This window comes from Equus przewalskii, chromosome 28 (genome assembly GCF_037783145.1).
Source record: "Equus przewalskii isolate Varuska chromosome 28, EquPr2, whole genome shotgun sequence".
Classification (NCBI taxonomy): domain Eukaryota; kingdom Metazoa; phylum Chordata; class Mammalia; order Perissodactyla; family Equidae; genus Equus; species Equus przewalskii.
The window spans coordinates 32,266,534-32,294,531 of NC_091858.1; the positions used below are offsets into that span (position 1 = coordinate 32,266,534).

The following is a 27,998-nucleotide window of genomic DNA, read 5'->3' on the forward strand; positions in this document are numbered from 1 at the left end:
GAGCTCTCCCAGCACAGCACCCTGGTCGGGCTCCCTGTGTCTCCCCTGGACCGCCACCCCCTCAAGTCAACAAAACTTTGTTGAGTGAGAGAAGAGTCACTCTTTCCCCAAAGTAGACAATTTCTTGACTTTCAATAGTAGATTAGACTTGCCAAATTTTTAATATAATACTGTATGTTGTATCCATCGTTTTTCTTTTTTTGTCCATGATGTTTATGAGGTACATCCGTGTTGTATGCACCTGCAGTTGAGAGTTTTTTGTTTTCCTTGCCATGGGGAAATACATTATTTGTTTCATCACTATGTTTTAATACACTATTTGGGTTGGGTTCTGTTGATGCCTGTAATGAGTGATGCTACAATGAACATTCTTGTACATGTCTCTCGGTCCCCGTGGGCCTACGTCTGTTGGGTATCACCTGGGCGTGTATCCAGGTGTCCAACTTTGGTGGACACTGCCCAGCCAAAAAGCTCTTTGAAGGCAGGGAACATGTCTTTGCACATCTCTATCTCTATCAACTAACACAGCACCTGGTGCTAAGTATCCATTCACCCCTGTTGGATCTCTTTCCACTTCAACCTTGTTATGCTGAGTTATTGATCAAGCCTTGCTTCTCTGAATACCAAGAAGCCTGTCTATTTTTAGGCAGAAATAAAGAGTATCCAGTACCTTCTGCCCACAGCCTTACTCAGTAGACCAGATAAATGTGCTCATCTCTGATTAGTGTTCCCAAAAAACTATAAATGTCCCATTTTGCGTGCCCTCTCCACTCCACTTCACTCTTTGATCAGATTTGCTTTTCAGCACAGGAGGGCTGGGAGATCCGAGAGAACCTTAAAACATGAAGGTTCTCTTTCTTTTCGCCATTCTCTTCTGTTTGGTCCAAATGAACTCAGGTAAATGTCTCTTGGCCACTGTGGAAAGCTGCTCTCAGACAGTCAAGATGAACTGGGAGAGACTGGGAGAGCCAGAAATTCCACTGATGTGTGTGTCTGTGTGTGGGGTGGGAGTGTGTCTGTGTGTTGTTAGTGGGTGCAGGTGACCTCAGCTCTGGGTCTCAGCTCTGGACCATTTTAATCTCCCCTGTGAAGAGTTTTTAAAAGCTAAATATGAGTTATCAGGGTGATAACACAAGACAGAGGGGCAGATTTGCTCCGATAGAAATAGGAAGAACTGACTGCAGTCTGAAAAAAGTTTTCAAAAGGAAATGATAGCATTTGTCATTTCGACAAATGTCAGAGCTGGAAGGGTGTAGGGGTTTTCTATGGCAGCCCCATACTCTACAGGGAGAAGAAACTAAGCTCCCGAGGAAGCAAGTACACACTGCTATGCAATTAATAATTATCGTCATAGTAGCTGTCCACACTTAGAATAGTATTACTCCAGCTTTCACACATAGCTTGTGTGCTACAGATGAGAAACTGAGGAATCACCAGTTAAATGAATTGTCCAAGGAGAAATAATTAGGTCTTGGAAGAAGTAAAACTAGGACTCAGGTCTGCAGATCCCTAGGTTTGTGGTTCTGCCACCTCCACTAGATGGGGAGCCCATCTCTTCACTTCACTGTCCCCTCCAAGCCACAACAGAGCTGAAACGGTATGGGATCATGGCGTAGGTTCCACTTGTTGCTGAGCTGTTGTGCAAGGTTGTTTTTCAAATCATGCAAGACCAACAGTGTGGGCGTTTTGTGTGGTTATTTTGTTTGTTTTTCAGTCACGGTAAATGGCATTTGCAGACTTGACATATGACCTTTCTTTCAACCATCTCATTCCAAAATAGAAAATGCTTTCTTTTTTTAGTTGAGATTTAATTGGCATATAGCATCATATTAGTTTCAGGTGTACAACATAATGATTGTATATTTGTATATATTGCAAAATGATCACCACAATATATCTAATTAACACCTATCACCAAACATAGTTACATTTTTTTTCTTGTGACAAATAGAAATGCTTTCCTTATGGGATCATTAGGTGGTTGTACTTGACCCACAAGTCCACAAGTCATGCTGAAAAGAAAGATTTTATTTTCTTCTTTTCATGGCAGGATATAAAACTGAAAATTGGGCCACAAGCTGAGAATCACAAGTATTTCCAATTTTTCTAGAGACAAGGACCCACCCCTCCATCATTCCACTCTGTCCCCCACAATTCCCTTCACTTTCCCCTAGTGCATTAACTCAAGTCTATCACTAGGAAGCTTGAGAACCCTGTTATAATATAAAAATATAGAATAAAATATACATCCTCTTGGCAAAATTTTGAGGTGAAGACTGTTGTTTCTGTTTTAAAGCTAAGAAACTGAAGATGAGTTACACTGGAACTTGCCCAAAGATACATAACTTTGTAAGAGTATGGCAAACATTTGGAGTTGGGCTGTGGGCTGGGGTTATCCTTTTGACTCCAAGCTCTGTGAATTAAACATCCACTCTATTCTATTGTATCAATAGGAGATATTCCACCTGGAATTAGAAATATTATCTGCCTTATGCAACATGGAACCTGCAGACTTTTCTTCTGCCGTTCTGGTGAGAAAAAGGGCGAAATCTGCTCCGATCCCTGGAATAGGTGCTGTGTACCCAATGCAACGGGAGAAAAGAATGATAAACCAGAGACAAACAGTGAATCTGGAACCTAAAATGTAAGCTTCCAGAAGGCGGGAGGGATCCTGAAGTGTCCCAAGGGCTTAGAATAATGTGTGGCTTGTAGAAGGTGCTCAATAAACACTTGTTGAACGAATCCAGCACCAAGGGTGGAGGTCTGATGAAAGAGCTTTCTTAAAAGCTTACTTACTTTTCCTTCTGTCTGTTTTTTTAAAGAGTCTCAGAATTTTGTAACATTCTACCTCCTTTCCCTATTCCAGGGAGTATCTCTTACCTACTCACAGATGAGGGTGGGCCAGAAACCAGGCTTCAAAGGTTGCTGGTCTAGACATCCAAGACCCCATCGCAGCCTACCATGTGGGTGTAGAATCAGTACATCATCAGTGATCCTAGGTGGGTTCTCTATCACGTGAAGCTAGGAGAGAGACCCCTCCCGCCTCCGTCCTCCCTGGCATGATCAGGTGAGAGCCTGTTAGGAACCCACAGCAGAGTCCAGAACTGGCCAGGAGGGGACATGCACAAGGCCCTAAACTACACTGTTAACATTTTTCTAATGGAAACATTTTCTAGTCGAAATTGGGCCTGGTCTGTCTTCCTCGAGGAAAATGGGAAGTTTCTCTGAAAGGAGCATTTGCATACCCCAGTCAGAAATGGTAGAAAATAGGCAGTCACAGTGTGGTCTGGCACAAAAGAGGCTCCACAGTGTTTGCTGAGCCCAGGGGAGGCAAATATGAAGGGAAGGGAATGAAGCGGGATAGGGGGAACGTCCAGGCTGCTATCAGTGGCCAGCACTGGAGTTGATCTGATCCCTTGCTGTATCCTGTGACAATCACCTCTATGGGGTGCAGGGAGGAAGCCCACAGGGACCCACAGAGACCTGAATGCCCAGGGACCTGGATTCAGTTTCTTGCTCTGCCTCTCTGATATATTGGGCAAGTTACTTCATCTCCATAGCATCCATTTCCTTATTTTTTAAATTATCTGGTGGAAATTGGTCCTAAAAAGCTCTAGTATGGTTCTAAGACCATGTGAAGCCTCAAATGGCTGACCACTTTTCAAAACCGGAAATGACCTTGGAAAGGCAGGCAGCTGTCAATACCAATACTTACCACCAGAGGGCGCGCCGCCACCTTCAATGCCTGCAAACTCAGTTATGGTAAAGGATTATGAAGCTGGACCCATGGCTAAGAGAGCAGCAACTGGGAATAAAAGCGGAGTTGAGAACAAAGGGAGACTGAATAACTTGACACCTCTAGCCTGCTTTTCTTGGCATTAATTAAATTATAATGCCTCATTCATTTCTGCCCTGCATGGTGTACTAATATAAATTTATGGAAATGAATTGAATTGAATCCAGACTGAATCAACCAGGATATTTATTAAGGCATCACTGTGCTTCTCTTCTTATTTGGGAGGAGGGCCAGGCCATCAGCAGAGCTGTGGATCCTGAAAGCTGAGTCTGACTGCTTCCTGCTGCTGCCTGTCTTCTGGAGTTTTGACGCCAACTGTGGCCCAGCGCTGAGCACCTTCAGCTGTCGGAGCCAGCTCAGGCCTGCAGAAACACGGAAGGCTCGGAGGAGGATCCGTGGGTTCTGAGCCAGCTCTGCCACTCCCAGTTCTCCGTGGACTGCCTCCCTGGGGGCTTATGGAAGAGACGCAGATAGGATAGTAACCACACATACAAACAGAAAGCAGTGGTTGCCTTCACTCCACTCTGCTCCTGGATTCCAGATCTGTTTTCAACTTGGGGATTTGCCTGCCTTTTCCTTGCTCTGAGAAGCCTCCAGTGCATGGTCAGGGGCAGCTAGCAGGAAGTTCAGGCAGATCCAGGACGTTGGTAAGCCTCTTCTCTTGGTGGAACTGGCGCTGGGAGCGTGAACCCTCCACTGACTGGAGGAGGGGCTGGTGGTGGTTTGAGGCGCCGGGGAGCCAGCTGGAGCAGAGAGGGCAGGCTGGGTCCAACAACAGTCTGGTATTTTATACTTGGCAAGTATTTATACTCCCCTGTAGCTCCTTTTTCTGAGACGAGTGTAATTATCCCCCCTGTACCTCTCGGAACTTCTTCTCCTGAGATGACTCAGTGAGTAAATAGGATGACAGAGGCCTTCCCTCCCCAAACTCAAATGGGCCCAAATGTCCCCTCCACTCGTAACCTTCCCTGGCCCTCTCCCCTGTGCCCTGCCCGGAAGGTCAACGGCTGTAGCTCTGTGCCCCTCAGGCTCTTTGGTGCCTCCCTATTATGGCACCTGTCCCTGGACTGCCACTGTTCAGTATGTGTCTATATCTCCTGCTGGACTTCGAAATCCTCAAGGCAGTCCTGCCTCCTCCTCGTATTTATACCTTTTAGTGACAACCAAGCACAAGCAATATGAATTAGAGGGAGGATAAGTCACTTAATGCAAGCCTCAAACACAGATCTTCTTCAATACCACTGCTGTCCTTTCTGATCCCAGGGCGGAACGTGGGGTCACCACGGAACTCTGGACACCCCACTCTGCCCATTGCCACATTCTCGTCACAGCCTGAAGCCTACATCCTCAACTCTTCTCTCCTGACTGGCTAGGAAGTAGGACCAAGCCCGGCTGCCCCTGTGCTGTTACATAGCCTCACAACTGAGGCTGTCACTCCCTCATTCTCTGGGAGTTTAGTGGCTCCCTCCCCCATGACCTGGGCAGCAGAAGTAAAGGAGGGAGCGAGGGTCTGAGAGCCATGAAGAGTGCCCGTGGATCCCGTCTCCACAACAAGCATTTGCCTGCTGTCCCCTGACCCTCAGTCACAAAATCTTAGACAAAAAAGGGACCCAAGAGATCCTTTAGCAAAATCATCCCCTCTGACAGACAATGCGTGGTCATGGAAAAACTCCGATGAGGAATCAGAGCTCCTGGGTTCTAGTCCTAAACAGGCCATGCTGGTCGGCCTCCCTGAGCCTCAGGCTCCTCATTTGAAATTTGGGCAGAAGTTTTGTATTTACCGTTTTCGAATAACAAAACGTCCATGAAATTCTTTGCAAATGATAGAGTACTGGGACTAGATGGGTGAGTAATTCTATCTAATGTTTGAGTCTTCTTGATTCAAATAAGATGTGGCAAAAGTGATCTGAGGTTGTATTTCAATGTGAAAATGGCACACATCCCATTCGAATACCTACAGGTGGAGTGATTTAATAATCAAAATACTCACGTGCATGTACACATTTATACAAGGTCTTTCTCTACACAATCATAGCCTGAATGGGCTTTGAAAACACCCGTAGATCAAACAGCCCCCACGTAAGTTCGATGTCTGTTATCTTCTGGAGTTTATCTGGGCTCTTCAGATGAAGGCCCTGGCCTCCCCATGTCTTGGGATCTTTGAGCACAGATAAGCTGCAGAGAAAAGTGAGGTGCTTGTTCCATCACTTGCCTCTGAAGATCGCACCCCATGACAATATCGTGCTGGGGATGGGCACACGCTAATGTCACTGAAAATCCCTCTAGGCCAAACCCTACCTCCTCACACTGGGTGTAGTCAGGCAGCATAGCCCTCCCAGAGCCATTATCCGCCATCAAAATCTCACACTCTCCGTGGAGACACTGCAACAATAAAGGGATGAGGTGAGTTTTTAACAAAACAAACAAGAAAATCCTTCAAAATAGTTCTCTAGGGAGACCATAGGCCACATGCTCTAACAACCATATTGCAATAGCTCAACCTTCCCAATTCCTCTTCTGGAACTGCCTTTGGAATCTTCCTCCATGAAATACAAACCACGCCGTCTTTTCAGAAAGAATTTACTTTAGCACCATCATGTATTTAGCAGCCGAGGCCCCTGCAAGTTCAGAAATCTACCCATGGTCCCGGGTCCTGGCTACATCCCTTAATCGAGGGAGAAGTAGGCATTCTCCAGTCTCAGAAGATTGAGACGGCATGTCTGCAATCCCGGCCATCCTCGGGGTGGCTGGATGTCAGAGGAACCTGCGGTTTCCAGGTTTCCTCCCCGTGGGACACGAAGTAGTAACACTTCACCTGCAGGTTATTCCACACGTGGCTACACCGGAGACTGTCACACTTCTCCCCTGCAGGGAAACATGTGCCTGTCCCAGGTAAGTCAGAGAATTCTCACAGGGGAGTGGCCTGCTCCCCAACAGGCCAACCAGAGCTTGGTGGCCACCATGGGCGTCCAGGGGCTGAAGCCGAGGGACCCAGGTATGTTCTCAAGATTTACCTGGAAATACCACCTCTACCAGCTACTTGGTGGTTCCTGAATGCTTCCTCTGCTCCAGCTTCTGTGCCAAGTACTTGACATACATTTATCTCAGTTAATCTATGTAGGCAGCAGGCATGGGTATGTCCACAACACAGATGAGACATCTAAAGCTCAGAGGTGTGAAGCTACTAACCCAGAGCCACACAGCTTCTAAGGGAGGAAGCTCTGTTCACAGCTGCCAAGGAGCCAGCGAGGACTTTTATTATGCCTATTTTAGGGTTTCAGAGTTTTGCCTGAGGCCATGCAATTTGAGGGTGGACCCAGATAGGGCCCCTGTCTGGCCCGCTTCCCCTGATCCGAATCCCCCCATCCTATAATATACAGAGGAAACAGTGCTCACATGGTGTCACCTCTAGCTCTCCCTTTCTTAATAAATAACGATGTGAGAATCAGCGTGGTCACAATAATGTTGGTAGAAGACCATAGATTACGGATCGCTTTTCATATTCTTCATATCACACACCTGATCTGTAGTGAGGTGTGTATTATCATCCAGATTTTGAGACAAGAAAGCAGATGCGATCGGAGCTTCCTTCTCCTGCCCTTTGGCGGGAATATGTGAGAGGAGTTTGGGGTTTCTGCCAAGTCTCCTGCATTCCTAGACTTGGGCCTGGAATGAAATGAGTTATGGGTTTTATGCTTCAACAGCACCCATGAGGGGAGTCAGCTCAATGTATTGAAGAGCTCACCCCAAGACTAAGAGATCCCCTAGCAGATGAAGGACCATTGGCCTACCTTGGAGGGAGGGAAGCAGACAGGATCTGACAAGACGGTCCTGGGAAAGTTGGGAGATCCACTTCTGCTAGAACCTTGGATGTTGGGAGCATCTGATGGATAGTCTTTACATTTAAAAATCTCCATCCCTCTGTCCCATGTTAGCACGAGCAGGCTTCACCCCTTACACTGGAATGTCCAAGGAGAGGTTTGAATCTGTTGTTTGTATTTCTCTGCTTGAAAACCTGAAAGGACCTGGAGAGGTGGAAACTCTGGCTGGAGCCAGCTATAGAGGCCTTGACTGTGGCCTTCTCGTATGTTGGGACTCTTCAGGGGTCAGTGTTCCACTGCAACACAGGGCAGGGAAGGGAGAAGATGATGCTTGAGCAGAGGACCATCCCCTCAGGCAGCCAAGGCAGGCAGCTGCTCTCCTGGCCACAGGGTGTGTCTGCATGTCTGCACAGCACAGGATGGTGGAAGAAGGAAAATGTGAACTTGATGTAACCAGGTTGATTCTCTGGGGCCCTGGGGAATGGGGCTTCATCCAGCAGGTAGCTGGTAGAGCAAAGGATAGAAAATGACAGTGAGAAGCAGTGATGTCTCCGGGAGCACAGGGCATCTGCAGGGAGCAGAGACGAGCCAGCCCCTGGGCAAGAGCTCAGCAACAGGCTTGGGTCTACGAGTGGGACAGAGGAGTCAGCACCAGGCCAGCTGGCCTGCAGGGAGGGCAGGAGCTCTCGGCCAAGCCACGGCAGCCAGACTGAATGCTCTGAAGGACTGACCAGCATTGACTGTGCAAGACTCATCCACAGCTGCTGCTTCATGGTGAACCCGAATGCCCTGCGGTGGCCTCCGATGTCCCTTATGTGAACCCCTTGATAAGCTCCCAGGCTGCACCCATCTCCTCCTTAAGCTCCAGCCAGCCAGAGCTATCTTAAAATTCCCCAGCTCCCTTTGTTCTTTTAATTCCCAGATCTTGCACATCTGTTTCCCGGGCCCCAGACACCGATCACCCTTTTACTGAATTCACCCCTCCAGTCTCAGCTAAGGCTACACTTTCTCGGGGAGGCTGGCAGGAGTCACAGTGTGTGGACTGGGTGCCCCTCCTGTGCTCCCTTAGCCAACTATGCATCACTTTTCTCCTTGTCTGTCATGCTCTCCTGCCTCCTTGACAGCCCAGGGCCTCTGTCTATACACCACTTTTTCTTGAACATTTAGTTCCATGTCTCCTGTATATCTGTGGAAGGAAGGAAGGGAGGGAAAAAAAAGGAAGAAATAAGGAAAGGAAGTTAAGAGTGAGCCCAGTGGGTGGCATCTGGAAGGGTGGCTTAGACCAGCCCCTATGAAAATGTGGGGCAACTCAAGGGGCCCTGTCCTCTCCCTGTATCCCAACTGCCTCAGGGATGGGGGAGCGGAGGTGGGGGCCTGTGGAGGGAAGAACCAGCTGTGAGGCTGTGTAGGGGGCAGCAAATGGACAGCAGGACCAACTCAGACTTTCCACGGGATAGTCAAGGGCGGGTGTAGAACCTGGAGGCAGGAAACCTTTCTGTCATTGCTGTTCTTCTCCATCTCTTCCTTGAATGAAGAGCTCTCTGTCTATCCAATTCCGTTCATAAGACTCATGGTGTCCTCCTTCCTCGTGAGCAAAACACCGCAAATGCCAGAATGTCTGGGAGAAAAGGCAGGAGCAGAACAGAGGTGTCAGGGATGCAAATTCACAGGGTGACCCAGAGGAAGGGCTGGTCCTTTCCCAGCAGACTGAGGCCATGGGATGAGCCAGCCTGGGGCCCTCTGGAATTTACATCTGCCCGACCAGCTGATAGCAGAGTCATAGTGACTCAGGGAACTGGATGTTCAGGTGTGATGTCTGACGCTAGGTGTGGTGCATGTCACAGGTGAGGATGATGGAAGGAACTGGAAAAGCTGCACATTTCACTTTATTGTTGTCACTGTATTGCTACAGGGAGGGACCTGGAAGAGAACAGACGTTAAGAAGTTGCCAGGCAAGGTTTATGTCTCTAAGCCAGGTGAGTGCCCTCACCTGTGAGAAATCATCTTCTACTGTGGTTCTCAGTGCCATCTTGGCAGTTTTTAAGAATTGCATATTATGCCCAGCCCGGGCACCGCCTATAAGGATCTTACTGACTTGACTGCAGTGGATCCTGAGCTGTTTTTCTAAAAGTACCTGAGTGAAGCTACTGGGCATCCAGAGCTGAGAGCCACTCCCTCAGGGAGAGGCTCGTGGCTCCTCCTGAGCCCTCTGCAGCAGCTCTGCTGTGGGCTGTGGCCTCCTGCTGCGGTCACCGCCATGCAATAGGTGATGTCCTTTCTCCAGAAGCACACAGAGAGGGCTTACAGTGGACCTCGAGGGGCTCACCTTCTCCACCACACTCCTGCACCAGACCTTTCAGATACAAATGGAATGTTTTACTGAAGGTTTTGGAAAATTTATCCGAGAAGAACAAAAAATTAAAGTCTGGTGAATAAATACTTTGCTCAGATTCCAGCAGGAAAGCCCCTTTGCTCAGACACTTTTAAAAGCTGGTCTTTGCCCAGTGTGTTCCTCCTGTTCCTGTCTCAGTCTCCTGCCCCCAGTTGACCTTCTCCTTTAACTCGCCATCTAGCTCTCCCCAACTCCGGCTACAGTGAGGACTATCACTCTAGTGACCCACCACCTCTTCCCATTCAACCAAAGGCTAGAGTGTCCACTTAGGATAGCAGGATAATACGGGGTGTCTGGTGACGCTCCAGCTCCAGAGAACATCACACTGGGAGGGGCTGAGATCTCCAAGTTGCCCTTGTCTAGGATGGGCATGGGTCCAACTCCTCATGCAGGCATCCTTCATGCACGCTCAGCAGAGTGACTACGTAAAGGTCCTTTCTTTAGCTCCTAAACCTTTTAGATGGAACATCTGTACAGCTGCCCCGGGCAGGCATCAGGTTTGGAGGATTGTACCATCTTAACTCATTGTGAAGAGGGAAATATTTCCCTAATTACTAAGATGTCTCTCACTTCCCCAGAGTCAGGAACCCATTGTTCAGCAAAGTACCATTCAGTTTCTTTCCTGCTCCACCTCGATGCCCGCAGGGATCATTCAGGAGCGCCTCACCTCCTTTTGTATCCCAGGAGGGGCTGGAGCTGGATTCTTCTAGTTAAGATTCAGTCAAATGGCTGTGTCTTCCTGGAGAAGATGAACAGGGTGGACAGGGAAGTTGGGACATTCCAAAAAGAACAAATAAAATACGGGGTAGAAAAATGAATAGCCATCTTCTTTATTTGCCTATGATGAAATAAAAATAGATTTCTCACACTAGAGAAAAGAGCTTTTACCTTTGTAAGAGACTGTCCCCAAAGGATGGCAAAATGCCAATAACCACCTCTGTGCTCTTGCTTGTGTGAAATACAAATAGAGCTTGAGAAAAGGGCAGGAGGATATTGACTTCCACTCCCACCACGTTCTGCCTCCAAAAAACAGATGAAGAGATTCCAATATCTTGGGGAAGAAAAACTGAAACACATTTTTGGCTAATAGCTTGACTTAAAAAAGATGCCCAATTTTGAGGCTGAATTAATGAGCAACAATTTGATGGTGTTGATACTCTTGACTATGAGATCTGAGATCTGAATCTATAGAAAAATTAAAAAAAAAATATTTCATTGGCTTTAGAAAGTTTAATAAATAGATTTCTTTTTCTATGCATATAATCATGTGTACATTTTCCCTTTCAAAGATGAGAATTGATCTTATAATTATTTACAAATGAAAATTGAATAAGTTGTTCTAGCAGAATCTCAGTTCTAGAAGGGCGATGGGAGAGGTAAGAAGGATAAGAAAAGATGTAAAGAAATGAGGCAGTGCTTCTTGAATTTCTAACACTCAGAGACTAAAAGTAAAATAATTAGTCATTTTCTTAATTTTTATACTCTGCAAAATGAATATTTTTTCCCACGATTTCCCTAATGGATAGCTTATTTCAAGCTTAGAAACCAAAGTAAGAAGGTGAAGTACCACATAACATCCACCACAAGTTTTGACTGACTTTTTAAAGAGTCTAATATCCATAGTAAGGAAATTTTCTTTTTAACATACAGTCAGTTTTATTTTATTTTTTTCCTTCCTTTCCCCAAAGCCCCCCCAGTGCATAGTTCTATATTCTAGTTGTAGGTTCTTTGCTCTGCTATGTTGGATGCCACCTTAGCAAGGTTTGATGAGCGATGCTAGGTCCACGCCCAGGATCCCCACTGGCGAAACCCTGGGCCACAGAAGTGGAACTCGCAAGCTTGACCGCTTAGCCATGGGGCCGGCCCCAGGAAGAAAATTTTTTTATATACTTTTACTTATTGGGAAAGCAGATGGAAAAACACAAGCAAGCAAATGGAAGGAAGAGGGATGGAGGTCATGGACCTGCTCTGCCTGTGGTCTCCAGCATGTCCTGACTTTGGTTCCCACCCAGCAGCCTGGGTGATCTGCTCTGCACCCAGTGTACTTCCTACGCAAGTCCCTCCCAGGACTCCTCTCTCAGCAGTTAGGCCACCATATTTCATGGATTCTCAATGTTCATTTTTCCTTATTTTCATATTTTTGAAACAGGCAGGCATCTTACAGACCTTGTTGGCCAGACAGCAGTTGTAACAATTGTCACCTCCTGTCCACCTGCAAACACAGCTGTTATTCCAGGTGGCAGGTGGCGTGGCTAAAACCCATCAGCTCTTCAATCTCCCATCCAATAACCATATAAGGGCCATTTGGGGAAGGAGGTATGAGCTCTGGCTTTTGAAGGGAAACTTTCTGTTGACACCTTGTTTTAAGATACAGAAAAGGTCATCATTAAAATTTGCATAATGGGTGTCAATGTCCTTGAAAAAAGTCAGGTTAAGCAGTCTCAAAAGAATTGTTTCATTAACACTCCTTTTGATGTGGAAACTTTATTTACTTACCTTTTCACTTATACAAAAGCATAAAATATAACAAGTAATTACATCTAAATAAGTCTCAAAGAGCTCATTCAATAAATATAAAGTTAAAATTCCATGTGATAGAAAGACTTTGTTCATAGTTTAATTAACATTTTTATTAATGCATTAAAAATGCATTTCACATTTGATGGCCTCTGTGGAGGCAAGAAGAGTGAGAACAGGGACCCGTGTCTGAAGGAAGACTCCAGCTCAGAACCACCTCCCGAGAAATCTCCCATCTATCTAATCCAGATAATTAGTCTCTTACTAATGGGTGGGACATTGACTAAGGGTTGGCAGTTCAGGTTCAAATATAAACCCAGACCAGCTTGCTCAAGTGTTCATTCCTGTCTGCCAGGAAGTCCGAATGACTGGAACCCTCTTCCGAGAGACTGCCCAAGACCTTGGTTAATCCCAATTACTGGCTTGTGTCTCTAGTCTCCTCCAGAAGTTCAGGGAAACAATAAAGGGCTTTAATCTGGATTCTAAATAAATATTCTGCTGAAGGTGAAAATTCTTGAGGAAAGTCAGGAGGGGCAGCCCAATATTTCACTTCTCTCCAGAATCCCCACGGTCTGAAAAACTGGTCCTGGGTCACCGCCTCTCTAGACAAGTTTGAAATTTGTGTTCAAGGTTAGAGAAAAAGAAAGGAAGAAGATACTTACCAAGAAAAAAAAAAGGAAAGCTAAAGCTGTGAGCTAGTGGTGTGTGAATTATCTAGATAGAGGGGATCCTTCTGTTACAGGCTCTTAACATCAGCCCTGATATCAGTTCCCCACATTGAACCCAGTGTATATGGGGTTAAAACTAAAACCCACCACCCTCTTTCCTGCTTCTCTAGCTCCACTCATATGTAAATACCTGTTTCTCTAAACTTGGACTCTTTGAGCTTTACAACTAAATGGGAGTTACAAATTGTTAAAAGCCCAGGTGGCCTGGAGTTGGAGGCACACTAAAGTTTAGCTAATCATGCGTCCTTGAGTTTGCCAGGAAAGCCACTGTCTCAAAGTATCAAGGAGCAGAGGCTTCCCAGACCTCAGCTCCTCGACTCCCGGCGCTGGAACCCGCCTCAAACAAGAAGAGGAGACAACGGCGAAGGACGTCCACCTGCCATCCTCCTATCTCACCCTCCCCCAGCCCCGCCTTGCTGCAAGCAGCCTCTCAAGGCCAAATGCAGGCTGGTGGGAAAGCACCGAGCTGCACAAGCTACATGTTCCCCCCTCCCCTACCCAAAACCCCAAATAAAAATACCTACCCACTCCTCACCGGGGAGCTAGCAATTTTTGAGGCATGAGCCCTTGCTTTGCTGCCTGTGCCTGGCATAGTAAAAACCTTTCCTCTTCCACTCAAGACTCTGTTCTCGTTATATGGATTGGCATCGGGTTCAGAGACCGAACTTTCGGTTACACTTCCACAATGCACACGTGGATGGAAGCATCACAATGCGCACTTTAAATACGTGACGATTTTATTTGTGAATTATACCACCATGATGCTGAAAAAGTTTAAAATTCAAAAAAGCAAAAATATTTTTTTAAAAAAGTAGAGAACAGAGTCTAATTAATGAAAAAAAGAAAGAAAGAAAATAAGAAAGGAAGGGAGATTTTTGAGAACCAGGAATCAAGACAGGAACAAAAAGACAAGCTTTAGGGAAGCAATTTTTGGCTTAATGTGAGGAAAAGTAAAGTAGTAATCTTTACAGCTGAAAATGGAATGGGACCCCTTTGGAAACGGTGAGTTCACCAACACTAGAAGTGTTCAAAACGAGGCAGGATTCAGCAGTCACATAAGGTATTTTATTACAAGGCCTTGAAGATCCCTTTAAATCTTGAGATTCTGTCGCTATAAATAATAGAGCTAGAAAAGAGTCATTTAAAAAAGTGAATAAACTTCCCTGGCACACATGGCTTTGAGCATTTCAGTGTTTAGTCATATTTGCTTGTATGGAGAGAAGACACGCTCACCTGCCCTCTGCCCGTTTCACTGGGATTTGAGAGTGTTTGGTCCTAGAAAAGATCTGAACCCCCACTGAACTCTTCCCTCCATGGAAAACAAGGGCTGGGTCATATCTCTGTTACGTTTTTCCCCATGTACCTTCATGGATGCGTCACTGCAGAGCTTTGTAGCAAGGTTTGTTGACAGAAGCCGGGCTGTGTGTTCTGGGCCTGCTCTCCAGAATAACCTGGAGGCACTTGTGTAGCCAGAAGAGAAAGAGTTGCCAGCCAGGAAATTCCCTTGGCTGGTGGAGAGGGTGGTCCCCAGAGCTGGAAACACCACACCTTGTCAGGAAGAGACTTCTGATGTGGAGAGACCTGAGAACATTGCCTCCTCCTCAAGAGCAGAGGTAGAGAGACCGCCAGGCAGAGCTTGTACACAGACACACACACACACACACACACACACACAGAGGTAAAACAGAGAACCTGGTGAGAGACAGATAATGACAGACATAGAGGCAGGAAGAAAGCAAGAGCAAGACAGAGAGAAGGCCTGAGTTGGATGCATCAGGGGAGAGAGACTGGGAAAGATACAGATGTAAAGGGGTGGTAACAGAAAGAGACAGACCACTCAAGAGAGACTCAAATGAAGAAAAATGCTTGGGTACACGTTACGTTTTTCCTTTGCTGAGCAAATGGGTGTGGTTTGCAATGAGTCTGCAGACTGATATCTGGAGCTGCCGCATCTTCCAGGGAAGAGGCACATGTCAAAGGAGCCTATGAAGTGAGACCTGTAATAGAAACTTCCGGGAAGTGAGCAAGGCAGCCTGTGACACTGAGCACCATGATCTAGAAGAAAATCCAGGTCTGGAGAGGCTGCAGGAACCAACTAGACAGAGGTGAATCTCAGCCCTTTGGAAAGCAGCGTGACCACCCTAGGCATCTCAGGGTCTGTCCTGTTCAGTGAACCATGACGTACATAACAACACGAACATGACAGGCAGGTAGTCCCAAAATAGCAACCTCCAGGAGAATTAAAATCCAGGCTTTTATCAAAATTATTTTTCTAAAATATGTACCGTGTTTGAAAACATTTACATATTTTGTTGATTTTCCCCATTTTTATAGGTTATCATCAGGGAGACTAATCCCTTAGCTGGGTGTGCAGCTCTGAACAGGTGTTGCAGGCTATGCGTATGTGCACATAGCACCCAGCATGCTAAAGCCAAGATCTGGCACCAGGCCAGCGTTTCCTAAAACATGCCTGGCCTGTGAATGCTCCAAACAAAACACAAATACACCCTCCACACTAAAGAAAATTTAAGTCATGGTAATTTAAGTATACATGTACATATATCCATATATTTTATATATATCCATATATTATAATATTGTATTTTTTCAGCTTGTATTTTGAGCTGATAATTCTCAGTAGTCAAAAGAATTGAAATACAGAAGCCAATCATATATATACATAGAGAAACTATGTCCAACATGAATGTAAAGGGAGAGGGGTGAAGAGGAAGGACTGGGAAGAGAAAGAACGAGAAAGAGAAAAGGATTCATAGGGACTGTGTTAGAGGGTAACGGCATCAGGTGAGAGGGGCAGTGACAACCTGCAGGAGGCAGAAAAAGGGCTGGTTTTCAAGGGCTCTTATTCATCAGGACCAGAGAGAATATAAGACAAATGTAGGTTCTATCTGAGCTAGAGTGAATTATGTAATTGTATGTGTGTGTGCACATGCATGTGAGTGCAGAAGTGAGTGTATGTTTTCCTATAACGGTGTTCGGTGGGATGAGAAGTCTTGTTGAAGTGTGGCAGGAGAGGGAAGAGCATAGGCACTGTGGCAAACCAGTTGTACCTCCAGCCCAAGCTCTCTGTTGGGGTTTGTTTGAGGTCTGTGTGGCAGAACTCATGGGTGCAGATCTTATGACACAGCTGTCATCTCACAAAGGACAGATTGAGCCCAAAATTGGCCAATGTCTTGAACCCAAGTGATAACCAGAAGGCAAGAGAACACATTTCTTCTGTTTTAGGGACAGTGTCAAAGCAAGATCAAACATAATTTAAGGGGCCTCCTAAAGCCCTTCAGTGTCAGGCTTTAAGAATCGAGACAAGCCAGTGAAAGATAGTGAGTGGGGGCACTGTAGTGCATTAGGGGGCTCGCATTCTGTGTAATGGGGCAAGAGATCTTTGGATACACTTGATGGCACCATGTGGGAATGTGAGCCCTGGTGGTTAATTCATCATCTCAAGAAGCCAGAACTCTGGATTTTGTGGCAAAATCCTTAGTCCTTTAAATGTTAGCAATTTATTTAAGAATAAGTGGTGGGCTATATGTTACCCATGGGTTTCCAATTCATGACTCTGGTTTAGATGCAGGAGTCAGTGTGATTCATTTCAATGAACTATGAAGATTCAGACTTGTAATAATTTGAAAATTCGTGATTCCTCTCCCTTTGGCAGGCAGGTAAGTAATTGGAAGGCCCACAATGCATCATCAGCCAACATAAATTCACACAATAAATTTGTCAAAACACTGGGACCAGAATACAGGTCTCCAAATCTCTTGTAGGGTATATTGTTTGTATTACACCTCACTATAGTAGTTATCCACTGGTGCATAACAAATGACCCCAAAACTCAGTGGCCCAAAACAAAAAAACATTGATTATCTTGCAGTTTCTACCAGTTGTAGAAACTATGCTTGGCTTGGCTGGGAGCTTCTGGATCAAGGTGCTCATGACGTTGCAGCCAACCTGTCAACCAGGGCTGCGGTTTCATCTGAAAGCTCAACAGAGAACAATCTACTTATCTAACCTCGCCATGTGGTTGTTGGCTACAGTTGGTTCCTTGCACGCTGTTAGATTGAGGGTCTGAGTTCCTCCCTGGCTCTCAGCCAAAAGTCTTCCTCAGTTCTTTGTAACCTGGGCCTCTCCATAGGGCAGCTCAAAACATGGCAACTAGCTTTTCTCTGAGTCAGCAAGTGAGAGTGTAAGAGGACACCCAGAATTGAACCCACAGTCTTTTTACATCCCTGTAAGTGGCATCCATCACTCCTGCTGTATTCAATTTGTTGGAAATGAATCAGTGAGGCCAGTCCACAAGCAAAAGGAGGGATTACACAAAATCATGAATACTAATAGGCAGGGGTCACCAGAGGCCATCTGAGGGCCACCCACACACTCATTGTCTTATGAACATTTGCCAGTGGTCAGCAGCCATGGCCCACTAGCTAAATCCAGCTGCTTCTTGTTTTCGTAAATAAAGTTTTATTGGAACAAAGCCATGCCCAATGTTGACATACCGTTTATGACTGCTTCGGTGCTACACCTGCAGAGTTGAGCAGTTGCAACAGAAACTGTAGGCATAGTAAAGCCTAAAAATATTTATTGTCTAGTCCGTTACAGAAAAGGTTATCTTGGTTCTGATGTATGCAATCATAAAATACTTTTAAAATATGGAAGAGGAGATTGAGGTAGAGATGGCTGTAGAGATGCAGGTAGAGTCTGTACTTCCATAGGGCAGTTATCTGGGAAATCTCAAAACAGGAGCTGCTCTGTGGTCTGGGTCGAGTGGGTGAGGTATGGCTTCAATTCCCTGAGTCCTCTCCTATTCATTGTCTACTACGTAGGCATTTACCCTGCCAGTAGGAAACCTCACTCCCAAAACTTTTGGTAAATGATAGATATAAAACATAGTTATAATGACCTCAAGTAGCAAAGTGGATATTTAGCATCATCTGTGAACCTGACGGACCTGCGCTCCAAACTTGAACTTTACCAAGTTATTACACTTCTCTTAGCTTCAATTTCCTTATCCTTAAAATCCAGATTATAATACTGACCCCATACCTTTTTGTCACGCACACAGAAAAAAATGCGTTAAAGCACCAATTACAGTGCTAAGTACGTAAATACAGCTTGGTAGATGCCAGTCACCATGGGTAAAACATTTGATGGTTTCCATTGCCTATTGCGACAACCACCAATAGGTTTATTCCAAGGACCAGTCTGATTAAATAATAGTGGCAGAAGCCCTGTGATTTAAAATTTTTTCCCTGGCACCCACCTCTTGCCTTTGGAGACATCTCTTCCTCCGCCTCAGGCCCCACCCATTGATGAGTTGTCTTCATGATTGCTTTGTAAGAACTACCTATACCCTAAAACTCCTGCCCAAGGAAGCAGCCAGCAGACTATGTTGGCTGGTGGCAGGAGTTGCTGTATGATGAGTTTTCACTGTAGCTGAACATGAAATGCAGTCCAAGAATCTGATTAGAGTATAAAAGTATAAACAGAAAGTAAGGGATCATGTATGTGCATTTCATTTTATTTGGAATGAAAATATTGCTGTCAGATGGATAGGAGGATGGTAGGGTAGCCTTATATGAATTTTGTGTGCACTTCTTCCTTTCTTGGTTTTGACCTCAGGTGTCAGGAGAGTCCGTCCTCACCTTGTTGAGTGTGATATAAGACTCTGGGAAAGGCACACAGCACCACACCACTACTAAGGCTGCAGATTCCTGAACCAGTTTGAGCCTTTGAAAGATCACATCTTCAGCCTGACTTTCTCTCCAGACTATGTCTCCCTTCATATCCTACCAGGGATCACAATCTTAATTCTCTCTCATCACTAACGGCATCACCCCTTTCCCTGTCCCCTGCCTGAACTGAACACTGACAGTCTTCCTCTCCCGCTTTCTCACACTCTTAATTCCTTCTCTCATGCTCAATCACATCAGCATTTGATTCTACCTTCTAGCTGGCTCTAGCTCTCAAGTCCATCTGTGTCTTTATCCCCTTGTCATTGAGAATGTAACGGGCCTTAATCTCTTAGCTCAGGTCTTCATCTCCCAGCCTTGAACCTCATAGTCCTGTAAACCATCCTCCATATTATATTCATCCTGAATTTTCTGCTAAAGCATAAGTGTATTCAGATCGTTCTGTTGTAAATACTTTGTTGATGTTGCATTACCTGCTATGTTCCTTCTCTATTTCCTAAGTCTTCAGGGATTATTTCTCCTTATGATATTGGTTCCTAAGTTTGCTACTTTGAAAATATCTCCAATTATTCAAAGGATGAAAGCAATATAGGACTTGAATATCTACTTTCTCATTAACACAAGGACACAAATGAAAAGACCCCATTCATTAAAGGTCATAAGGAATATTCACGAATTGTGATAGTATATGACATTCGCTAAGGAGTTTGGCAATAGCTCCAAGTATGTTACAAAATATGCTCCACACAGATTCAGAGCTGGGAGCAATCACTTTGAACCAGGGTGGTCAGGAACATGAAGAGTTGGTACTCGGGCTGGGCTCTGCAGATTGTGCAAACCATTGTGTAGAAAGAAGTTGCTGCATACAGGGAGTGATTGCATTTAAGCAATTAACAAAAGAGAAGCATCAGAAAGAATCTAGTTTCCAGCCTCTATTACCAAGCAACTAGAAAGTGAAAGTGATATTTACAAAAAGCAGAGGACGATTACAAGCTGAGGTTCGGTTAAGGTGCTAGATATTATCAAGATGCTGGTGATTTTCAAGTGGATGTAAACATCAATCAGGAAATTTGGAGAAGTGGCCCAGGTTAGTGATAAAAACGGAAGTCATCTGCATGGAGGCATAGATAACCCGCATCTCAAGGATTATGTGCGGCAGTATGAGGACCAGGAGTAAGAATTTAGTACATAATTAAGACCATGAGGTATGATATCTAGCCTCTCTAAGTTTTGATTTTGTCATGTATGAAGCACAAGTAATTGTATCAACTTTATTGAATCATGCATGATTCAGATGAAATAAATGCATATAAATTGCTTATACAATTTTTATTTACAGAATTTTAAATTACTTTCAGTTTCTGGGACATGGTTTGTGCTCAACAAATATCAGTTGACATGATGATCATCATCATTATTATCATTGTTATGACAATGTTAAATTCTTGAAGCTGTCCCCTTTTAGGGGCTCAGGGGAAAGGAGAAGACGAAAAATTCCAGGATGAATCAAAGGGAACAAATAGTAAGATAGGAGGACAAAATGGAAAGTGTGTATCTTTGAAGCTATGTGCTACCATGTCAATGTCTGCGTCTTTTGCACCATTAGACCGGGAATAGTGAAGGGCATAGAGCCCAGAGACTAAATAGTGCCTATCTTAGTACCCTTTAGAGCATCAGGTCCTTAAGGTCCTAATGTGGAGCAAGTATTCACAGAGTTTTCTGGAAACTGTGTTGATCTAATGGGACAAGTTGTAAGATTGAACATGACCCCAAAAGTAGTAGGTTGCAAAGAGGTCACATCCGATGACTACGGACAAAGAAGTCATTGAATTGAAGATGTAAAAGTCATTGTTTAACTTGGGCACAAATGAATTTCTTGAGAGGGATGCCAGGAAGCAATAGAATGGAGAGCAATGGATTGAGGGAATAGTAGAAATTTGATAATGAATGAAAGAAGAGAATAATCTAATGATTTGGGGGGGGAAATAAGGGTCAATGACAGGTTATTTTTAAAGAAAGACTTGAGTACAATTGTGGACCATAATGAAGAAGCCAATGGAGAAAGAGAGAATAAGAGAGAAAGAGGATTAGTAGTGGTACATGGTTACAAGAGGTGGATTTGGGAGGACTTGAACTTGTGAACCTAGTAGGGACCAAGAAGAGCTCTCTGTGCAGAGCTGGTGCAGAATATGGACATGGAATCACTTTTTCCATTTATTCTCCCTTTCCCAAAGCTAAGAAGTATCTCTGTAGCTGCTAGATACCTGAGTAAAATTTTGAAGGATCATCCATCATCACTGGCAATGGAGGGGAGTCAATGAGTGTGGCAGGACTAGAGAGGTCCACTTTTAAAAGATTGGAGAATGACTGCATGAAGCCAGGACGTGGTGGGTGTGGAGAACCTTGAAAAGCAGCCTTACTGATTTAGCCAAAGGGGATCTTAACCATCATCTCTTCAAATTAATTTATTATGCAGGTAAATAAATGAGGACTAGAAATGGTGATGTAGGATGATTTTAGTATTGCAAATTGATACAAAGCTCAGTGACTCTCAAAATGAGACCCCTGAGAAGTTATGCTCATCACCCTCCCCAACAATCTTTGGATTGTAATTTCAGCCCAGTCCCTGGACAGAGAAAATGCCTCTAGTGACCTCTTCCTCCCTCTGGACTGCCTAGGTGCTCTGAGAACCACATTGCTGCTGAGACGCAGAGGAGCAGGACAGGGTGGCTGCGATCCAGTGAATGTCCCTGGGCTTCAACATCCTATCTCACACTGGTCAGGCTCCCTGACCAGAGTCATCCATTGACATCACAAGCTGGTAGACTATATAAGTGGTCTTTAAAACACAAATATTTTTGAAAGAGTGACCACTAGGCTCATTGGCCCAATTGTATGTACAGCTTTCTCAGCCCTTCTCCTCAGTCTTTATTGAAGGAGTTGTTGGTGGGTTCAGCATGTTAGATAATTGAAATCTGGGATCTAGTTTTTCATGAATTGCTTGTCCACTAGTCTTTGGCCAGACTAGACTAATCACTGTTCCTAAATTTGCCTTGTGCTTCCCCACATTTGCACTCTGGCTCCTGGTGAGAATGGTTGTGTCTCTGACCGGGTCTGCTCCACCAAATTAACCAGCTCATGAGTCCTATGACTCATGCCGAGCCAGGTTTCCCTCAGGCCCAACCCTTTTCACTTCTTTGCACGTTTCCTCTTTTTTCTTTTCTTTTTATATAGTGGATGGAGCACAATATCAAATAAAGTGTTTACAAGTCAAGGGTATTTGCAGGAAGCTAAAGGATCAACAATGATTGTTCATGCCTGGATGATGAAAATCTGCCAAGAAAGCTTTCTGCCTGAAGATGTTATAAAGAATTTGTCTACACCCAGCTAGTTTGGAGGAGACAGACAACTCCCTTACCCAGTGTTTCCTCTAGTCCACTTCCCCATGTGGAGAAGCCTCTCAGACCTGGGCTTGCAGGGAAGACACTGTCTTCTAAAGCAGGAATCAAGCTCGGAGGCTTTCAGGAGACACAGCATGTAAATACACAAAGCAGGCAAATGAGACAAAGGACTAAGCTGATTTTTAAACCTCCATGGAGGCCTAATTCACTGACAAAACAAAACATTTCCATAGAGGGTCCCAGACTAAAGGCCTACAGTTTGCCAGCCTTCCAGAAGAAAATGTTCTCTGTGGTTATAGTTGGGGAAATGTTGTTGCTCCAGTTTCCTTGCTTACATTCTTTTGGAGAGAAACAAGTAAGCTAAAATAACAGTGAAAAATTGGAATGCTGGAGACTGCCTCACATGCACACCTGCAAAGGAAGCGTACACTATTGTGAGAAAGTATAAACGAGGGGCCACAACGAGATGGTAGCTACTGGCAACTCCATACCCTTGTCTCAAAGAGTCCTCCATGTGCTGACTCTTCTGATGCTGATAAAGTACACCGGAGGGCAGTGTGTAGCAAAGTCTTACTCTAGCTGGCGACCATATGGTAATGTCACCACCAAAGGAAGAATGAACGGAACTTTAATATTGTGAAGTTTTAGAGCACAGACTTTGACGACAAGGGAAACTGAAACAAATTTAAGCCTCTTAAAGGGGGAATTCAATATAGGCAATTGTCTATATAGGTGATAGGAGAGAGCTGAGAAGTCCAAATGTATGGCGAGTTACCTCAGAATTTGCAACAGCAGAAAGAAACTACTATCCTTAGGTCTAGGAGGACAAAGGCAGGAAGGAGGTAATGTTCCCAAAGCCTAGGATATGGACCCCCTACTGAGTCTTGCAGATGGGCCTGTTGGAAGGATCATGGATGAAGCGGCCTTCTGGTAGGAACTGGAGGCACAGAGGAGATGCCTCCTACAGTACAGGAACAGAAAGATCCCAGTGTCTCACCAATTCCTGCCCTCTCATCTTCAGCCAGTGCTTCCCTTTGGCCAATCTGTATGGTACCTGGAGGGTAGGGGTGCCTGGGAAATGTAGATAGTCACCTGCAGTTCAGAGCACTGCCACCTACTAGCTGGGTGGCCCAGGGCAAGTCACTCAGCCTCTCCTAGCCTCAGTTTCCTCATCTGTAAAATTGAGACAATGCCTGTCTTTGCCTATAGAACTTACGTATCAGTGGTCATGCCTAGATTGAAATAGCAGCAAAGGAGAATGAATGAGCAGCCTGAGATTATGTTAAGGTAAAGAAAAGAGTTAAAATCCTGGATTCCCTTGCTGGCAGCCCACACCACAATCTCTCCTCTGCCTTGATATTGCTCACCACCCCTGTCTGGTAATTCTTCAGAACGGCCACATAGGTGACACTTCGGTCAGATGGTCATTTGATGTTTATAATATATTTCACTTCATTAACTCATAGGCTTTCACTGTGCACAACATGTGTTACCCTGTGCTTTACTGCTGAGGTACAGAGGCTCAAAAAGCTTAAGGAATTAATCAAATAAACCCAAAGAACGAAGGATAGGGCTGAGAGTTAAACTGGTCACGTCTCCCTCCAAACCTAGTGTTCCACCCTCCACAGAGAGCTGCCCCTCAACCAAAAACTTGGATCAACCAAACCTCTGCTCCATATTTTAAAAAAAGAATTAAGAAAAAATAATAGAGGAATTTAGAGGAAAGTCTAACATGAACAAAAATGTTGAATAACTTTAGATTGTCCTCTCTTGACCCAATCAACATGGAAAAAAAAAAGAACAGTGACTCAGAGCTGGGAGGAAGCCTAGTGTGTCTAGCACAACATTTGCAGGGTCTGCATCGCAAGCCCTGGTGACTCGAAGCCTTGGGGCCAGGGAGTGACAGCAGCTCTCATTAGTGTCATCACACTCCACAGGCACATATTTATCATTAGACAGCAAATGCGTAACAGCTGTTACCTGAGAGGCTAAAAGTACTTTTGATTTTTTTTAAAAAAAGGTATAATAAGCCAAAAGAAGGAAAACCACACTTACCAGTGGTTCCCCGAGGAGAGCAGAAGTGACGGACATCGTCTCACTCTTCTGTTGTTTAAATTTTTACCACAAACATCCACAACTTTTATAATTATTTTTTAGATTATTTTATTTTATTTTATTTTTTGAGGAAGATTTGCCCTGAGCTAACATCTGTGCGAATCTTCCTCTACTTTATATGTGGGACGCCTGCCACAGCATGGCTTCCCAAGCAGTGCGTAGTTTGGCATCTGGGATCCAAACCGGTGAACCCCAGGACACTGAAGTGGAATGTGTGAACTTAACAGCTGCACCACCGAGCTGGCCCCTATAATGTTTTTAAAATACAGAAATGGTCCTCAGGGGCTGGCCCCGTGGCCAAGTGGTTAAGTTCACGAGCTCTGCTTTGGCAGCCCAGGGTTTCGCTGGTTCAGATCTTGGGCGTGGACCTAGCACTGCTCATCAAGCCATTCTGGAGTGGTGTCCCACATAGCAGAGCCAGAAGGACTTACAACTAGAATACACAACTATGTACTGGGGGGCTTCGGGGAGAAGAAGAAGAAGAAAAAAAGGAAGAAAATTGGCAACAGATGTTACCTCAGGTGCTAATCTTTAAAAAAAATAAAAGAAATGGACCTCAAAACTTATTTTGTGAGTGGAGAGGGTTCTACTGCCATAGCCTAAACTTCAATCCCCAGCTTGCAAATTAGCAGACAGGAAAAAGTGGCATTTGATTCCCAAAGAATCTCTTACGAAATAGTGCCGTTGCCCTACAAATGCCTCCCAGTCTTTGAAGGAGGGGGTCTAAACTGTGGAGGGCTGTTCCCACGTGGAGACGCAGATCGTCACCAGCGACCTGAGGGTCTGAGGAGTCCAGCCCTGCGCCTGGGCTGAGAGCCGGTTATAATTCTCTACAACGTCCGCCCCGCCCTCTCTCTTTTATCCTAAGACGGAGTAAGACTCTCTGCTCAGTCAATACCCATGCCACCCCACACTCACTTCCTTCCCATTAAGAATACCTGCTTTGTCTCAAATCCTGAGCTCTAGAGGAAAGGGAGATCTTAGAAAGATGAAGTGTCTACGACTACAAATTCTTTTTAAATGTGCTATCTTAACTCGCCTTCAGCAGGAATTACCTTTCTTCTGCATCTCCACAGCCCTGTGCTTGAACCCTTATTATGACACTTATCAAAATCCACTCCCTAAGGTTTATTTCACTGTGTGTCCATCTGCCTTACCTCCATGGGAGCTCCTTGAGAGACAGACCAGCATAGGCCCCTCTTTGTATCTAAGCCCCCTACCTACACCCAAGTACATGGTACTTATCTCTATCTATAGTAGGTGTTCAGTTTGCTTACAGAATCGAATAGGTTCACCAGGATCCTGAACACACACTCCTAGAACTAACACAGAGTTGAACCTGGGTGGATCCATTATAACTGCACAGGCACAATGCAACAGCCAAGCAACATGGTGACTTCAGTTCTCAATTAAATATTCTGTTGGCAAATATAACCTCTGATTGGATTCCATAACACTTAAGTCTAAAAAAAAAAAAACCGAAGAAATTGACCCTCTACACTTTGAATCTATATACATCGGAAATTATCGATCCCTGGACTTCTTTGAATGCTCATGAGCCAAGAGTACCTAGAGATCTTAAATATGTTTTCTTCCGACCCTCATTTGTGTCGGGAGTGTCATCCACAAGGAAGATATGCAGTCCTCACACTGATCATCTCAGCATTCTCCTCCTCTGATGAAAGAAAATGAGACACCTTCTTGACTCATGAATTTGGCAGTTTTCAGACAATGATGAAGTATAAGCTGAGTTTCACCCTATTTATATCTCCCTATCACGGTCAAGGGGCATCAGGTCAGGGGCTCTGCAATGTAGCCCATTTTTCCTCCCTTTTCTTACCACCTAAAAGACAATCTGTTTTATCTCAATTTCGGCCAAATGTGTGCAGTCTCAGGGTGTGACCCAGCCTGAGTTGACACCTAGACTCTGAATATGTCCAAGGCTGGACTAATGAGCTTCTCCAGTGGGTCTCAGGCTCTCCCAGGACTTTAGAAAGAAGGCAGAAAGCTTAGAAGTACCACACTGGGGACAAGTCAGCCCCAAGCTACATGCCCTAGGACTGCTTCCAAAAGGTGGCAGGTCTTCCCTACCTATATCTACAACCAGGTCTGAGCCAGCCCTGGACAAGCTCCTGGAGCCTAAAGGGCATCAGGATAACTGTATGCTCATGTCAAAATCTACTTCAGCCATTAGGTTTGTCCCTGACTCCTGGGTGAGTGGGCGTTGTCTGTGTGGTAAGAGACATGGGCATGAAGCATCAGGAAATGCGTCATATTGTCATCACTGTAATATTACAGGAATTGCAGCCATTCCTTACTTCTACCTATGGCTAGAACCTTTATAAAGTGAACAACTATGTCTCTCCATCCAGTCTCAGCGTGCTACAAAGCCCGTCAGTCATGAGGATCCATTTCCTTCTCTTCGCATTGCTCTTTCTGTTCTTGATGCCTGTTCCAGGTAAGATGGGCAGAGAAACGAGAGGGTTGAAAGAATTGAGAAACGACAGTTCAGACTCAGAGAAATTACAATTTCTCAACTGTAATTGAGAAATGACAATTCAAATGACAATTTCTCAATTGTAATTGAGAAATTACAATTCAGGCTAAGGTCGCACAGTTAGCTTCACCTGTCCATTCTCCAGGGAACTTTAGACCAAGTAAATTTGTTGGATGGGAAATAGACAGTAGTTTTCTTTTGTTGTTTCTGACAAGGATCATCAACAACCTTAAAGCAGCTATCCCAATCTTTTCTGATACACTCTGAACAGGCTAAACAGCCCACAGAAGCCACCTTTTCATGGGAAGACTGTTATACCTGTTAATGAGACATGAAGAAAGTGATGTTAAAACGTTAATGCTAACAGGAAAGACAGTAATCTGAGAACAGAACGATAGACCTCAGTTTTATTAGCTTAGCCATTCCTAAATCTTCTCTATGTGTTCTCTTTCTTTTTTGCAGGAAATGGAGGAATAATAAATATGTTACAAAAATCTTATTGCAAAATAAGAAAGGGCCGGTGTGCTTTGCTTGGCTGCCTTCCAAAGGAGGAACAGATAGGCAGCTGTTCTGTGAGTGGCCGAAAATGCTGCCGGAAAAAGAAATGAAAAATCCAGAAACAAGATGACAATGTTGGAAATTGCAAAAATGCCTCCTTGAAGTTTATAGAAGCAAAAACAAATTAAATACTGTTTCAAAAAAATTAGAAGTTCGATTGTTTTTGTTTTGTTTGAAATTCTGGTTCTTGTGCTTGGTGTTACCAAATAGGCAACTTAGAAAGTGTTAAAGGCTCACCTTTCATTCAAATAAAGTATAGTCTCTAAAGGAATCCACAAGGGACCTAAACTGATTTTCCGAGGGTTATTTGATTTTATTCCCCTCTTGTAAATTTTACACCCAGTGAACTTGGACTGCTTGTTCTTCCTGAAATGATCCCTTGGCTCTACAGTTGCACAAACAACAGTCTGTTTTTTCCAAATTTGATGAGACCATAAACCCACAGCTTTAGTACTCAAAGCAATC

At 44.7% G+C, this 27,998-nt stretch overlaps 2 protein-coding genes across 2 annotated transcripts; both read left to right on the top strand.

The window, feature by feature from the left end:
* Positions 1 to 748: 748 nt before the first annotated feature.
* On the top strand, positions 749 to 2,742 carry SPAG11B (sperm associated antigen 11B). Its single transcript, XM_008511000.2, has 2 exons — positions 749 to 897; positions 2,454 to 2,742. Exons 1-2 carry the CDS (start codon positions 843 to 845, stop codon positions 2,639 to 2,641), a joined length of 243 nt encoding a protein of 80 aa, XP_008509222.1. The 5' UTR covers positions 749 to 842; the 3' UTR covers positions 2,642 to 2,742.
* A 24,013-nt stretch (positions 2,743 to 26,755) lies between these two features.
* Positions 26,756 to 27,681, top strand: LOC103544921 (beta-defensin 103A). Its single transcript, XM_008511695.2, has 2 exons — positions 26,756 to 26,936; positions 27,438 to 27,681. Exons 1-2 carry the CDS (start codon positions 26,879 to 26,881, stop codon positions 27,581 to 27,583), a joined length of 204 nt encoding a protein of 67 aa, XP_008509917.1. The 5' UTR covers positions 26,756 to 26,878; the 3' UTR covers positions 27,584 to 27,681.
* The last annotated feature ends 317 nt before the right edge of the window (positions 27,682 to 27,998 follow it).

Bases quoted from the DNA above. Each gene is read 5' to 3' on its own strand.
- SPAG11B (XM_008511000.2), top strand. From the start codon at position 843: ATGAAGGTTCTCTTTCTTTTCGCCATTCTCTTCTGTTTGGTCCAAATG. The intron at 898-2,453 runs GTAAATGTCTCT...TTGTATCAATAG, and splicing joins TTTGGTCCAAATGAACTCAG to GAGATATTCCACCTGGAATT.
- LOC103544921 (XM_008511695.2), top strand. From the start codon at position 26,879: ATGAGGATCCATTTCCTTCTCTTCGCATTGCTCTTTCTGTTCTTGATG. The intron at 26,937-27,437 runs GTAAGATGGGCA...TCTTTTTTGCAG, and splicing joins GTTCTTGATGCCTGTTCCAG to GAAATGGAGGAATAATAAAT.